Source organism: Falco rusticolus, chromosome 7 (genome assembly GCF_015220075.1).
Source record: "Falco rusticolus isolate bFalRus1 chromosome 7, bFalRus1.pri, whole genome shotgun sequence".
Taxonomy (NCBI): Eukaryota; Metazoa; Chordata; class Aves; order Falconiformes; family Falconidae; genus Falco; species Falco rusticolus.
The window spans coordinates 42,316,770-42,333,705 of NC_051193.1; the positions used below are offsets into that span (position 1 = coordinate 42,316,770).

At 43.8% G+C, this 16,936-nt stretch overlaps 1 protein-coding gene across 1 annotated transcript in view; it reads right to left on the reverse strand.

The window, feature by feature from the left end:
• LOC119150877 (ras and Rab interactor 3-like) overlaps nt 1-14,045 on the reverse strand; it is a 180,289-nt gene extending 166,244 nt beyond the window's left edge. Inside the window, exons 1-2 of the mRNA XM_037393969.1 lie at nt 12,603-14,045; nt 10,020-10,130 (exon numbers count right to left, since the gene is read on the reverse strand). Of these exons, the coding sequence (XP_037249866.1) occupies nt 10,020-10,130; nt 12,603-12,759 (268 nt within the window). The 5' untranslated portion in view covers nt 12,760-14,045. The remainder of the gene's footprint in view (nt 1-10,019; nt 10,131-12,602) is intronic.
• Between the last annotated feature and the right edge of the window lie 2,891 nt (nt 14,046-16,936).

Genomic DNA, 16,936 nt, shown 5'->3' on the forward strand with positions numbered 1-16,936 from the left:
ATTCAGTTATGAGGGTTCTTATCAGAAGTATTAGCAGAACAAAGTTCAAAATTGACTTACTGTAATGCAATTGTAGACTGTGCCCAAGTGTATTTTTAAACACACTTAGTCATTTTGACCCTCAAAACAGATATTCAGAGAGACAGAGTTGAGGTGCACAAGGGCCTGGTTTCAGTGAAGCTTCCTACATTACTTTATACCTAGATGGTGCCATTAGCATAATCTCTGAAAATGCTCTTCATTGATACCCAATCCATGCTAAAAACAAAACTAAAAAAAACCTAAAAAAATAAATTAAAAATAGATATAAATTGTGAGTGCTTCCAGTTTTATGTGCCAAACACAAGACTAAAAGGTATCCCTTTTGTAACTTAAGCCCTTTTTAGAGACTCCCTTTGCTTTTCATTCTAGATCCCTTGACCATCCAAAATCAAACCTCTCACCACATTTTGATTTTTCATACTTCTTATCGCTTTCTCTGCTTACTACTTTCCAGGGCCTGCCACCATGCCCTGCTATGCCCGGGACTCTCCCATGGTTTATTAACCAAATTCAGCTTCCTTTCACTCATGTCTTTGTGTCCCTTTCCCCTACCTTCCAACTGCAGGCTCCATGACTGGATAATCTTAAGTCTTTCTACCACCCAGTTCCAATCCCCAAGTTTCTCTCTCTCTCTTGCAGCTTCTGGTGACCATTTTCTACCTCCAGGTACTTTTCACAATCTACTTCCCTGCAGCCCTGTTTTGCACAGTTTTGCCTGAATCCTCCACACTGGTGATCCAAATTATGGACTGAGGGGTCACTAAGAGCACGGAGATGAAGTAATGAACGTAGAGTTTTAACATTCATTAAATAATTCAGTGCCTCACAAAGACTCTGTCCTAGGCTGACCTAAGACTATGGATTAATGCTCACAGACTGATTTACAATACCTTTTCAACCTGCTTTCTACAACAGTAAAGCGAGGTGTGGTAACAACTGTGCATGACACAAAGCCAGAAAGCAGCATTTTCTGTCTCAACTGCAATACATGGTGATATGTCACAGACATTAAGGTAAAAAGCAAGGAGTGGAAATGAAATTGCCCTGCATAAGGATGGGTAAATTTAAACACAACTTTTATACCAACAGCACAATTTTCTGAGTGGAAAATGGAGCAGATTTCCACACACAAAAAAGTCTACCCGCATGGTCATACTAGTGAAGAACAGATTTAAATACACACACATTATCCACATTAAGGGTAAGAGTCAGCTATACCATGGAGATCTGCATGGCCAAGTCTCATTAACTTTGATCTTGAAATCCGCGATTCAGGATTTCAGAGATGTCCCAGGTGGCATGTAATTAAGTTGGTGTCCATATCAGATCATAGGAAAACTGAGGTTGGATGGAAACTCAGAAGGTCATACTAGTCCTAATTTCTGTGCAAACATGATCTTTGCAGGAGCCTAGATCAGGACTGAGGTATCTGAATTTGATTCTTTTTTCTATCACATATTTCCTCTTTAACTTCAGGTCACTAATTTACACAGCTGCTGTCTGCCCCAGTTGTCTGCAGTCACAGAAAAGGAGATGTTGCACTATTAAAACATTAACATTTGAGAAATGCTTTGGTAATGTGATTTGAAATACAGGCTATCAGACATCTAAATATTAGGGCTGGGCTAATACGGAAAACTTTAGATCTCAAGTCTAGCACACCAGGACATTCAAGCTGGTTGTGTTGTTCCACTCAAAGAAACTAAGGGCCTGTGTCCACATACGTTAAAATTGCTACACTTCAAAAACTCCCATTTTTCAAGTTTCAAGTCTGCTTCTTGGTTTCAGAGCAAAACACTTAACTGCAAAAGCCCTTATCAACAGTGTGCTTCAACTGGACTAAACCCAACTGTAAATAAATCTGACTCATATGAAATAAAGATTATATCAAGTAACATCTTTATTAGCTTTAAGAATATACAGTGATATATTAAATAGTATTTCTTTCTGTTTCATTTGACCTTGTTTACTACATCTCTAAATGCCATTTTAGTCAGACACTTATTTACCGTGTGTTAAACTACTTCCTGCAAACCCAGCACCTAGACCTGGGGAAATGGATAAATTACTGTGGAGTTCGTCTTCTGTTTGCAGCTCTCCAGGGGATGCCACTAGCAGGTTGAGCCAAAGCACAGAGAGATGTTTGTCTCATTTCTTCCTACTATTTTGGATGCCAGTATTAATACACTGCTAGAAAATTAACAGCTCAGGGAGAAGGCTGGTTATTTTTTGAATTCTAACTTCAAATAAAGCACATTTCCTTAACTGGTTCACAAAAAAATAAACAAAATACTTTTCCCAATTAACATAAATGACATTTACCTGCCAACCCCTTTAACACCCACATCAATAAGCCAGGCAAGAGTGTCAGAAGTTCAGCCCAAATCTAGGTATGAATTCCAATTAGGACATCTTGGGAGTGACACAAATAAAAAATGCAATTAAACATCTGTCATTTGCCCTCAACTAGTCCACTAAAAGTGGTTTTAAATTGTCACATATCTATCTCCCCTTAGAAACAGAAACCATACAAGTGAGATCACAATCGATTTTTACCACTCAGCACCTACAGGGACAAGAGTGAGTGCAGAGACACCAGGGGTGGGGAAACAACTCAAAACCACGTGAAAACAAATAAAACCTCACAAGCATATGACAAGTGGATACAGAAATAAGCTACACGCTAACTAGTTAGTAAGTTTTTCCACTACATAAGTATGTGCTTCTGTGCATACACACATGCTCACTGGACACTGCATCTGTTATGTAAATACCACATGCATAAAGCAACTAAAGAAATTTTTTCTTAAACCTTCCCTCATTCTAATTTCCTTCTGGACCAATGCAAAAATAGGAGATCTAAGGCTGGTAAATTTCCTGGTCTTTGAGGGTACAATACATTGGAGTAATGAAATATTTTAAATCAAAAGGCATGTACTATCAATAAATCTATCTACAACAGCTGCACATTTTCTGTGCATCAAGGCTGACAGCAAGCCTGACTAAAAGGCTAGTAGGGAATATTTGCAAATAACAGTTATTGTCTGTATTACCTCAATGACACCATGGTCTGTCTTTCTGTGTTAGATCCTGTATGAAAGCATAGTAAGAGAACCTGCAGTTTATGCCGAGCTTACCATTTTAGACTGCTCATGAAATAAAAGCTTTCAGTGAAATTATTAGTATCACCTCCTTAAAAATGGGAGTCTAAGGCATTTATCCATGCCAAAGTGGAAGTTTGATCTAGGGAAGATCATGAGCATATTCTGTAAACTGAAATACATATTATCAAACTGTTTAAAGAGAAATTACATCAGCACAAAATTACTTATTCTACCAGCAACAAAAGTATCATTAGATCAGAATTTATTAAACAAAGTTTATGATATTACATATTAAGGTGTCTAAGAAAAATAAGGATACATCGATCTAGCATATTAAAAATTATGCATTTAACTAAGCACAGCATTTCTTAAATAAAATTGATGGAAATCAATGCTTCCTGTTGTGTCTTTCCTAAAAACGCGTAAGAAATCGTTTTCTCTGTCCTTTTGGAAATTTGCTTTGAAAAGTCAGTCCTGTCTCCTCTAGTCAGTGAGAACATCATTATCGATTTTTGTAGAAAAAGTAACAGGCTCTTGTACTCTCAATGGTATGTTAACAAAACGATCTAAGACTTCTGTAGTTTCTCTACAATATATCACATCCTACCTGAAGCCACAGAATCACAGAATGGTCAGGAATGGAAAAGACCACTGGAAATCACCTGCTCCAACCCTGCCCCGCTAAAGCAGGTTCACCTAGAGCAGGTTGCACAGGATCACATCCAGGTGGATTGTGGATTTATAAAGTCTCCAGACAAGGAGATGGCACAACCACTCTGGGCAGCCTGTTCCAGTGCCCTGGCACCCTCAAGGTAAAGAAGTTCTTCCTCACGTTCAGATGGAAGGAACTGCCCGTGCTTCAGTTTGTGCCCGTTGCCCCTTGGCCTGTCGCTGGGCACCACTGAAAAGAGCCTGGCCCCATCCTCTTGGCACCCGCCCTTAAGATGTTTGTAGACATCGGTAAGATCCCTCTCAGTGTTCTCTTCTCCAGGCTACAGAGGCCCCGCTCTCTCAGCCTTTCCTCACAAGGGAGATGCTCCAGTCCCCTCATCATCTTCGTAGCCCTCCGCTGGACCCTTCCCAGTAGCTCCCCATCTCTCTGGAACTGGGGAGCCCAGAACTGGACACAGCACTCCAGGTGTGGCCTCACCAGGGCAGAATAGAGGGGGGAGGATCACCTCCCTCGACCTGCTGGCCACGCTCCTCCTAATGCCCCGCAGGATCCCACCGGCCTTCTTGGCCACCAGGGCACACTGCTGGCTCATGGGCAACTTGCTGTCCACCAGCACTTCCAGGTCCTTCTCTGCAGAGCTGCCTTCCAGCAGGCCAGCCCCCAGCCTGTACTGGTGCGTGGGGTTGTTCCTCCCTTGGTGCAGGACCCTGCACTCGCCTTTCCTGAACTTCATTGGGTTCCTCTCTGCCCAGCTCTCCAGCCTGCCCAGGTCCCGCTGAATGGCAGCGCAGCCTGCTGGTGAATCAGCCACTCCTCCCAGTTTGTGTCATCAGCAAACTGGCTGAGGGTACCCCCAGTCCCTTCATCCAGGTCACCGATGGATAAGTTGAACAGGTCTGGACCCACCACTGACCCCTGGGGAACGCCACGAGCTACAGGCCTCCAGCCGGGCTCTGCGCCACTGACCACAACCCTCTGAGCTCTGCCGCTCAGCCACTTCCCAATCCACCTCACTGGTTGCTCATGTAGTGCACCTGCGTTTAGCTATGAGCACGTTATGGGAGACTGTGTCTTGCTGAAATGGAGGTAGACAACATCCACCGCTCTCTCCTTGTCTACCCGGTCAGCCATTCCATCATAGAAGGCTACTGGGTTGGTCAGGCATGATTTCCCCTGGGTGAATCCATATTGACTACTCCTGACAACCTTCTTTTCCTCCACATGCTTAGAGATGACATCCAGGATGAGCCGTTCCATCACCTTTCCAGGGATGGAGGTGGGGCTGAGTGGCCTGGTTTCCTGGGTCCTCCTTCTTGCCCTTTTGGGAGACCGGAGTGTTGCTGGCTTTCCACCAGTCCTCATGCACCTCTCCTATTCTCCGTGACCATCCAAAGATGATGGAGAATGGCTTAGCAATACCATCTGCCAGCTCCCTCAGCACTCGGGGGTGCATCTGTTGGGGCCCACAGTTTTGTGGGTGTCATGTCTGCCTAAGCCATCTCTAACCCGACCCTCCTTGACCAAGGCAGTGTCTTCCTTTCTCCAGACTTTCCCTCTTGCCTCCGAGGTCTCAGATCCCTCAGCGCTGAAGGTCCTCAAGGTTTTAACTGTGTAAAATTTACACAGACTTTCAATTCTGACTCAGAATTCAGTTATACACATGCTGCTGGGAAACATGCTTTATTTCACTATAGAGAGCTGATTCTTTCTCAGTGCAAGAATAGAAAGCCTTGTGACAATGCACCTTTTAATTCTAAAGTAAAAAAGGGAGCACGGCTCAAGAAGAAATGCTAAACCCTGCCTTTCCCCCAACCCACAATTCATCTTTACCCACTGATAACAGTGGGAGAAGAACATTTGAACCAAATCACCAGATACTTAAAATCAGTGTAGCTTATGAACTGTCCACAGCTGACAAACCGCTGGACAGAAAATGCCACTGACTGTTACAGTTTCAAGGCAGCTCACTGACTAGTGTCAGAAGACTAATGGAAATTTATTCCAATATATTTCTAATTCACAACAAGTTGTTTAAATATTCTCTGTACTGTATACAGGGATTACTGGAAAATATTCCCAGTAGAAAGGAGTGCAGATCAGTTGCTTTAACAGCCTAACACAACCCAGTGGAGTCACACTGTTAGAAACATTGCACCCCCCAGTCACCCCAGCTTGTAATTGCTCTGGCAACATTATTCAGAGTTCTGGAGGACATGGAGTCATGGGAACATTTTGAAACAAGAGGAAAGCCATTGGAGCAGAGAAGCTATACATCAGACTTGCTGGGCAGATGGCACTGAAAGCTAGAGAGCTGATGGCAGATGGAAGCAAGAGCTTGGATAAGGCAGAAAAATTGGTTGCAAACTAATGAGATCTGTTAAGATGGTAGAGACAACTACCCTCCCTTTCTGATCACTCTGCTTTAAGCGAGGGTCAGATCAACCCCTCCTCACACAGAAATTTATCCAGGAAAAGTTTTCAGAGCCATAAGGAGAAGGTAGTTTGGTTTCTTTCAAAGAGGGATATCCACAGCAGCCATCCAGAGAATTAATCAATATGAAATAAACATAAATGTCATAATTCAAAAATCCTAGGCTCCCACAAAAGCATTCTATGTGCAATTTACAAGCCCTCCAAGCCCAACTCCAGGACAATATAAAGACTTGCATCTTTTCATAGCAAAGTAGCTTCCAACAAAGGGCACGTTTCAAGCCAGGAAGGATCTTTAATGGAAAAACACTACACAACACGTTAACTTTGGTGAGGATTTGGTCTTAGTCCAGACTAGAACTGAGGTTGGCTTGGCACTCACAAGTGCTCCACTTCCTTCCTAGAGCTGACCTACAGTTTCTTTGCTGCTGTTATGGGGTAAATAGTATCTATAAATCCGTATCACGGCAGAATAGTTACTATCAGAAAAAATGTGTAGCATCTCTTGAGATATTGATGAATATCAGTCCCTCTAACCTCCAAATGTTAGAAAAACCTTTCTCCTTTAGTTTTATATATATAAACACAGACACACAAATATATATGTATATATATACACATATATATATTTTCCTTCCCTTTGTCAGATCCTCAGGGTTCTTTTTTAAAGCAGCACTGCCAAGACTTCAAAGTTTTTTCTGTTCTGATACAACGGCCCCAGAAGCTTTAATAATGTTTCCAGAATAACACAATACAAAGTGATCTACTTCAGTAAATGAAACCATCTCAGACAGTGTAGGCTATGTGAGCTTCTAGCAGACAACAGCTTCCACAAGCTTCTAACACTACTTCTAGAAGCTTATGGAGTTTTTCTCCCAAGATGTATTACCAAGGGTGAGCCTTCCTTACCACTGATGAACTGCATGGATCTCATGGTCTTATAAACTTCTATAGCTGCCATTTCTGACAACTGGGGATTTTTTTTTATTTGCATGTAAGTAAGAAAAGGGGGTGAAGTGGTAAATAAATTAACTTTGTTGAATGCCTCTGGGAAAAGGGAAATAAAGCTGCAGACTTGTGTGGGAAGCTAATAAAGAGGGAGCACAGCAATAACACTGCAATGACACAAAGGATTAACAGCCTCGCAGCAAGAACTTGCATTTCCCAAGGTATTATGAAGTTCTTGTATCCTAAACACACATAGAAAAACATCCACATAACATAAGAAAACTGCTACATACCATACACACTCCCATGCATTTGTAGGGCCCCTAGTGCCTAAGGCACATACAGAAGTGACATAGGAAAGAGTAAATACTTCACATAAAGGAGCCTACAGAGAGCACTGTATTCATACAACACAGATACATATAAACTATTTATCTTAAGATTAAAAAGAAAAAAAGACCAGAAATAAAATCCAGCCATTTGAAGAGTTTGACAGCACATTCCTGAAATTTTCATTACATCAGGATAAGAGCATGACTGAAAGCTTGCAAATTCCAACCAAATATCTACACTCTCTCACCAATTTTCTATGCAATCTTTATCAAGTCCTGGGACTACTTTCTCCAGATGTAGTCATGGGGTTACAAAAGCTACATTCCCATGGAGATGAGCTATGCCATTTACTCCTTTTTGACTGGTTTTATGTCATAGTACCTTCTTCTCATTACAGGGCAAATCTTAATTTGTAGCTACCAGACAAGAATGGAGAGGGGAAAGGCAAACCAAATTCCACACCCCACCTACCCCGCCCAAAAAAAGCCAAAACAAGGAAACTAAATCTACAGAACATGTTACTGAGCAACAACAATCATGGGTTCTTACAGAACTGTTCCTGTCCAATAAACATGTCCTGTCAATTTCAGCTATTTTCAGATGCTCCCTTTATTTGCAGGTATCTTACATCTAGCCACTCTTGCAGTACCTAACCCCCGCCCCCCTTCAGCTGCAGCAGATACAGAGAAATAATCTGTACTAATTGCAGAATAACAGGAAGTGCCTGAAAAATGCTACTATTGCAATCCTGTGACACATTTGATCTGTAAATCTATGTTTTAACAGAAGAAACACCTTTAAAAAGAAAGGCTAACTCCAGCACTGTGACTAGAACTCCTGAATGTAATGTGTCTCATGATACTTTTCTTAAAATCTCCATATCCTGAGGCATATTTGGGCCTCTCTTGTGTCCAGCTCTTGGAATTACAGAGAAAAGCGCATTTCCAACCACCTGAATTTCAGAAAGCATATCAAAATGACCCAACTGTATCGATTTATTCCAACTATTCTTAAACTAATCTTACAGTCCTAGAGAAATGGAGGGAGCTGAGCTACTTGTTCTAAGCATCTGGAGAAGCCAGCACTGCTCGTAGTATTCCAATTTACACGTAAGCATACATTGTCCCTTGGTAGTTTTATCATATCATTTTAAAAAAGTTCTCATTCATACTAAATGGAAATCCCCATCAAGAACTTTTCTGATCCATGTTCTACAATTTTGTGGCTTGGCTCCAAACATGCTGCCAAGTATGTGTTCAAGCATGATCACATCGATGCATCCACATATGTGGAGAAAAAAGAAAGAGTGGGAAAGAACAGTATTTTCTGACCATTCATCAAAAATAATTAATGTTTCCAAAAGGTCATTTTCATCTTCTTGTCTGTGAACAACTTTGAGAGACAAATCAACAGGATCATAAGGTTACAGATGAGACAACAGCAAACTAACCTACAAAGTTCTTAACAGAAGCACAGAGAAGTTCTTGGACATCAAATGATACAGTTAAAGCTTTTGGACGCACATACTTTGCACAACATTCTTCCACTCCTCTCTCAGAAATGCATAAGCATAACACTGATCCTCAATCTGTATGACAGGCACGTCAGCATTACAACAAACATGTAACAGAGTGGGGTTAGTACCACTTCAAACCCTTCTAATGCCTGGGTCCGACAGTATCCCAGAGTCCACGCTTTCACTGTTTGCAAGAAGGCACAGACTCTGCTGTCATCAAAAAGTTGATCAAAGAGTCATATTAAATAAAAAAAAAAATTAAAAATCTGAACTTTAATTTAATTTGACTAGTGCCATTGGCAAAATGTCTCATCTCCCACACATTGTAAACCACAGGGAGGCAAGGAAAAAGAAAGGAAATACACATTGGAAAGACAGATGGGAAGATGAAAGCATTGTGGTCTAACACTGACACTAAAATGCATCATCTATCCCTGTCCTCAATCAATTATTATTGCCTGGCCAGCATAGATATCTTGAAGTAAAATGGATTCCAGCATTTCCATATTACTTACCTCATCATCCCCCTGCACACAATATAAATTCCTACTCTGAATACATAGTTTGTCATTAAACTAGCAAAACATGATAAAATGTATAAAGGTAATGAACACAAATTACAGTGCTCTGATGGTATCTCAAACACTGCATGTTTAGCTACCCATGGTTTCAAGACTACACCTCTCATTACCAGTGCAACATACCAATTGCACCACCCATGCAATATTACCAGTTCATCAACCAGACAGGAAAAATCACCAAAAGTCAAAATAACTTTTTACCTTTGATAAAGTCATGGCATTATATAGCACAAGAAACCTTATTTCTACACAGAACAGTCCTGACTTTTTTTTTTTTTTTTTAAACACTTTTATGTTTACCCTAACACATTACTGCAGCTTGGTCATGACAGCACTATGCAATACATCTCAAGAGCTTAATAAGACATCATCACAAAGTTTCTCCATCTTACCTGGCTCTGTACAGTTCTTTTGTTCATGTGTCCCATTAGGTGATGCCATTAACCTTCTATTCCTCCATATCTCAGGCAAAACACGTCTGTCCGCAATAGTTGATTCTCGACCTATATTAAAAAGAAAGAGGTTATGCCCACTGTTACTAATTTTTTCCTGCACCATCTTAACTGGACTATACGCCCCCACTAGCAAGGGGTGCGAACAGTTTGTGAATGCAGCAAAATCAAGGTGACTGGGGCACGTGCCAACATATGTATGCTAGGTACTCCTGGCCACAAAGGGTGAAACTAGCTACAAAGGTGCAGTATCAGAGCTGTTAGCTTGTTCTGGCTGTCAGAACACCTGTCTGCAACCCAGAACAGGAAAATATTCTGCAGCAAGCAAATGCTGAAGCCTGCCCCTGTGAAACTCAACACTTAGCAGTTCCTGTAGATGAAACCAGACCCAGATATGCTGATGTGAGCAACAATCACACTTCCATTTAGTCATCTGCACTTGCATATATTACATTATTGATTTCTCAAAAATAAAAATTCATATGGACATGTTCCATTTACATTTTGGTTTATTCTGAGTCTAGGGGCTGATCTTTTTGGTATTGGGTATACTTGATAATACCAATCCCTGCATAACTTGTCAAAGAAAATAAAAAATAACTGTACTGTGAATCCCACATCTCAAGAAAAACAAACTTCTTTCTAAATCAATAGAGCTTTTGCCTGAACTCATATTCCAGAAGCATTCCGAATGGAACTTGCTGAATAGAGTACAGAAGGAGCACTTGTAATAATGGAGGGTATGCAATTATAATAATCAAAGGAAGAATAGAACCTCTTAATTAAATCACTTCCATCTCAACCTTATCAATTCCAAATGAACATATTATAATAACAAAAATTCTTCCATGGATGATCTTCAGAGTTTAGATTCAGTCATCATGTAATAATGCCTGCCTTGTTACAGTGACTCTTGCAAAAAAAAAAATCTAGGTTAGAAGTTTGTTTGGCTAAAGTATTTGCTAAAATATTCTGATGCCACAATTATAAGAAACGTAGAGAACAGATGGTCAGCGTTTATGGATACAATAAACTGTAAATTAGCCAGCTGAAAAAAACCCTACCTGATGCAGCATACCATCAAAAACTAGGTTATGAGGGATTTAGCTGATAACCCAGGAGATTAAAAACTTTCATTAGTCATGACATTTTTCATGTAAACCTAAAAAAGTCTGGAAAACTGTTATCTGCCAAAAAAAACCACACACCACCCTCAAACTACGTAAACATAATCATACCCCAATCACTTGCTTTCACATACCAGTAAGTTTATGAAAGTAAATAGCTGGTGCAAGGAAAAAGGAAAAAAGAAAAAGAAAAAAAAAAAAGCATCGGCATGAGAAACAGTTCTAAATAAAGCAAGCAACAGTATACCCTAAAATCACAAGAAAAAAAAATGTTGAAAGTTCCAAGATAAGCAATATGCTAATATGGTCTAAGACACTTCATTCTTATATGGATGGTTTGTTGCCATCCTACATACATCTCAAACAACCCAGGCAATAATTTGAGCACAAAAGCGTTATAAAGTATGACAAGTTCCGCCAAATTTTTCCTCCCTACATCACACATTTTAACTTCAGCTTTAATTTAAGGAGATGACCCACTCTAGTTCTGGCAAAATCTGATTTTCTTATATTAAACGTGGGCATAGGATCTGGGCTTAGTTCGATTTTGTTCTTAAATCCTCAAGGTCTGTCAGCAGTCCTACCTAGAGACCCACGTGCTGTCCCAGCAACCTTAGACTTCATATCTGAGGGATGCAAAGCATATTCCAGGAAGAGGGCCTGAAGCCGTACACTTACAGTCCAACCTGTGCCAGCAGGCAGGGTAGAGAAAAAACCAACCACGAACAGGAACGATGTAGTTAATTATAAATGCATCAGTTTACCAACACAGCACTCGCACACAGGATGCAACAGACTCTCTCCATAAAACATGAGATTAGCACTGTTCCTTGCCTAAAAGACTAAAAGACAGAATCTTCAGTCAAATCCACACTGTAACTTGGGGGTGGTGGGGTGGTGGAGAGAAGCAGCAGTTGTAGCTGATGGAGGTTTAACCTAGAGGATAAAAACGAAAGGTGGTCTGAAGTTGCCGAGGGGACCACAGGCGGCTGGAGAGGATTCCGCTCTGATGCCGCGTTAGGGGGAACAAACTACTTCAGGGCCGCTCCCAGGCACGCAGCTGCCCCCCATTCCCCCTGGATTCCGCACCTGCAGCCCCCCGAGGCCCGGCGGGCCGTCGCCAGGGCGGGCTCGGTGCTGGGATGCCCTTGGCCACCAGTCGCCAGCGGCGCCGCTGCCAGCTCTGCCCGGGGCTGCGGCCGCGCACCTGCCCGGCGCGGAGCCTCCTCCCGCCCCGCCCGCCGGGGTACGGCCACCGGCCAGCTCGGAACGGGCACGGCCGCGGACGCCCGACCGCGCCAGCCCCCGGGACCCCCGGGGCTGCAGCCCAGGGGCCGCTCCGGCCGCCCTGCCGGCGCTGCTGATGCCCGCCGGTCCCGCCGCCAGAGCCACTCACCCAGTCTGGAGAGCAGGCTGGACATGCACCAGACGAAGAAGAGGATGGCGCAGATGAAGCCCAGCTGCTGCAGCAGCATCTCCCTCCTCCTGCGAACTTTCCTCAGCATAAGCAGCATGGTCTTCGGGGGGGCGAGCGGCGTCTCGTCCCGCTCCATGGGAGCAAGCGCAGGCGCCGAGGGGACGGCCAGGTCGGTCGCGGAGCGGGGATCACTCCTGGCGGCTTCCCGCGGGCGGCTCCATGTCGGGCGGGCTGCAGCGCGGGGAGAAGCCGATGCCCGACGCCCGAGGTGGGCAGCGGCAGGGGGCGGCAGGCCGGGGCGGCTCTCAGGGGCCGGGCCGAGCCCCGCGCCTCGCACGCACCGAGGCCGGCGGCGGAGGAAGCGGCGCGGCGGCGCCCGGCGCTCCGGTAGCAGCGGCCGCCCCACAGCGTGCCGCGGGCGGCGAGTCAGCGCCGAGGGACGGCGGCATCCATGCGGCTCCCCGCCCGCTCCGGCCAAGTTTAAAGTTTATCCCTTCCCTCCCTCCCGCCGCCGCCAGCCGCTGGCGGCACGTGGGAGTAGCCGGCCTGAGCCCCTGCGCTCTCAGCGCGGCGCCGGGCGGCCGCTCCCCCGAGTGCCCGGCCTGGCCCGGCCCCTTCTCCCCGCCCCTCTCCCGCAACTTTCTGGGTGCTCCTCCGGCACCCATGGCAACGCGCGCGCACCCGCCCCTCCCCCGCCTCAGGGGCGGGGGGCTGGAATTAGCGGGCTGCGTGCTTCGTTCCCCTCGGCGGCGCCGGCTGCCGCGGGCGGGGGCCGTCCGGGCGAGCCGGGCGGGGGGCGCTGCCCGCGCTGCGGGAGCCCTCGGGGCGGTGGGAGGAAGCCCCGGGTCGCGCCGCCTGCGGGGCGAGCGGCGGGCAGCCCGGCGGGGAGCGGCGGGAGGGGGGCTCTGGGTTCCGCCACCTGTCTCTAGCAGATGCGTGTCAAGAGGGGCTTCCGTGGAGGGACATGGTGCTTGTCTGGTCCCCGCTCGTCGTAGCTTGCGCTGTGACGAACCTGTGGTGTTCGGGACCACAAAGTGAATGACCCGTTTCGTGAAACAGCAGTTAGTTCCAGGCTGTCCCAAAGCAGGTGGGGGTTTTTTTTGACTAAAATTTAGTATTTACGTTAATTAAATGGTTACTGTTAGCCAGCAAGAACGGTTCTGAGAGCTTCCTCCAACAGCACAGGCATCGGGTCTGTGCTCCTTCTGGGAGTTCCAGAAATGCTGCGTGTGTCAGGAAGCTCATGTAGACAAAATGGGATTAACTCATCTGATCTTCTTTTCAATACCACATTTGGTCTACAATGGAAGGCCTTTCAGGTGATTCCTTCTGCATCCGTGTTCTTATGCTTCAGAACGTACAATGCTTCATATCTGGCATTGTTTCTAACGGTGTCATGCTATAATACAAACATCCTAGGCTACAAGAGCAAATCTTCACAAATAAAATACCATTAATCCTCTGTTTTCCCATCTTCATGCAAATATGGGTTTTTTCTTACGTTTATGAATTAGATCTGCTATAGTGAGATGCAGCAGCACAGTACTCAGGGTGCTCTGGTACATACTGCATGCGAAATTGCTCTAGATTCATGCTGAAGGCTGCCCAGTTGTTTCAAGTCCGAAAGGGATTACTCAAGCTGGAGAACCAAAGGGAAGCGTTAGTGTTGACCTTGTTGCTTGCTTGCATACACATAGCTACCAAAATTTACGTGCCTCAACTGTTCAAGCTCCAGGGGCTCCTAGGCTCTGATGAGCCTTTGACTAGGAAGTCAAAGATTTATGTTAAAGTGGGAAAACAACTACCTGTTAGAAGAATGGCACACCACAGTCTTGTCTCTTTCATTCCCTTTGTAGCTGCTGAGAGAGGAAAAGTAACTCTGAAAGCTCTTGCCTACCACAAAAAAGGTAGTAGAGAAGAGTATAAGTCAGTTTATGTCCCTTTATTTCTCTCCATGGCCAAGCAGGAAATCTCACAGCTGAACCCAGAAAAATGAAAGCCATCCCTGGCTGAAAGAACTTACAGGCTAATGAGAAGCAGAGGCATGGGAAGCTGGATAAAGGCAACTGAAGCTCTTTAGATCTGGACTGTTATTTATAGAGGACTGTTGTTTTCATTGAAGACCTTGTAAGCTCCATTGAAGTTGTTGGTTGACCACGTGGGTAGAGATGCCACTACACAGTTAGATGCCACTGCATACCCTGTCAGCTGTCGTGATGCCTGAAATCTAATTCTTCATGTGGCTTTTTATTGCCTTTTTTCTGGGACTAAAGCCTCCCCTTCCACTCTGAGTGTCAACATGAACTTCAAGTCTGCCACGCCCTTGTTCTGCGTTTAATAAGAGTTGCGGTGCTGACACGACTGCAGTTTTCTGTATGAACATTTTGTCTAGCAATAGAAGGATAGTGACACTGGAAGGGATTGCAGAGATTTAGGGTTTTTTTCAGTATCCACTCACTCTAAGTTTATAATATTCTTCACCAATAAGGCAGACCAGGGCCATGGCTTCAGAGAGGTTGTCCTGGTGGTTGGGTCTCTCCCCACAGCTGATGGAGGCTGCTTGTGATTTCTGTATTTACCAGGTTTATTCTCTTACTTGCTTTTTACACTGAAGACGTTTTCAAAGCCATGGTACTCCTGATCTGAAGAGTTACTGATATTAAGACATGCAATGACATGTTTGTAATTGAGGCAAATTTAGGTCTGGAGGTGAAGCTTTGATTCACGGATATTCCATATTTGTGTCTACAGGTTGTTTACACAAAGACCATGGAAGTGAAGCATTTTTAGAGGTCCTGAGTTTCACATGTGAGGGATTTTCATTAATTCTGTCAGGTCATATGAACATCACATGGATCAAACCAAAGCACATGGGTAGTTACAGCAATGCAAGTATAATATTGCCTTTTTTGACAAAGGGTTGGGTTTTTTCCCTTTTCTGGCTGTTAAAAAGTTGTGTGTTTTAGAGGTAACAGTTAGTGACTATAGAAACCCTGGGGCCATCCCTATGAGGAACTGAAAGCAGGAAGCAACAAAGAAAGAAGCAATGAAATCTTTTGTGAATCCTTCACAAAAAAAGAAATCTGTACCCATGAAAGCAGTTCTCAGCATGAGAGTGTGTCTCCCTCCCTGTGTACACAAATGAGGCAGATCAAAGTTCAGACAGTACTAATCTCCTAATCATACAAGCTTCTGATTAGCATTTTTAATCAGTCTGGTGATTACAAGGCAGCCTCAAAATTGTTCTTGAATACTAAACTTTCAGAACAGAGTTCCAAATCACTGTTATTTTGGTGTTTCCTGTGAAAATGTGTCGGGTAACCAGGTAACTAGGATGTCTCAAAGTGAAGCGGTGCACTGCAGAACTCAGCTCTCAGTTACCTCTCCCCCAACAGCAGGCAGGACCTGTGTCTGGAGGTTCTGTTTGAGTACGTTCAAGCCATTCACACAGAGGTGAATGTGTGACATCCATGCTGTGTATGAAAGAGTGGTGATACAATGTCCAAGGCAAAAAAGAAGCAAATGCTTTCTGCATAAGGTGGCATTAGAGAAATTTACTTCCATTTTTTAAATCTTAAATTATTGCTATCTCTTACTGCAACCAGAACAACTGTATGTAAATTCAATGGATCTTTTCATTAATAGTCTAAAAAAAAAAAAAAAAAAAGAAGAAGAAAAAATGGAAAGAGTAAGACACACATGGTTTTCTCGGTGATGCCTTCACAGTGAGTGGTTTGGTGATACTCTGAATGTTCTCTTTTTTTTCACTCCAATTAGAACAACCTGTTTTCTGGACTAGGCCTAGGAATTCTCCTGAAAGAATTATGTTTTGGAAATTAGAGGTATTTGGGAAATATCATCAAAACAAAGTGTTGAGGAAGAAAATATTAAATAGCACTTACTGTCTTAACCTAAGCCAGACATGAGAAACAATCTTTCTTTCTTGTTGCTGTGCTTATCATTGTGATTATTTAACTTTTGTGTATGTCTCACACTAAAACATCTCACTAGGAGCACAGACTAACACTAGTTTCATCTAGTACTGCCAAATTTGCTTGGGTTTCATCTCAGGTACATTAGTATCTTGAACTGATTAACAGCTGAAGGGCTTTGAATTAGGGGAGTGTCTCATAGAAGAGTCATGAAAGCAGCTCATCTGGGAAGAAAATAATTGATGCTGCTGAGAGTCAAAGGAGAAGTATAACGTTTGGATTAATTCTCTATGGCATCCTCTAAAAGGACCAGGAAAAGCAGCAGCAGCAGTCCATATCCCAGCAGGATAACTGGGAACTGAGACCCTGTTAGTTGACCAT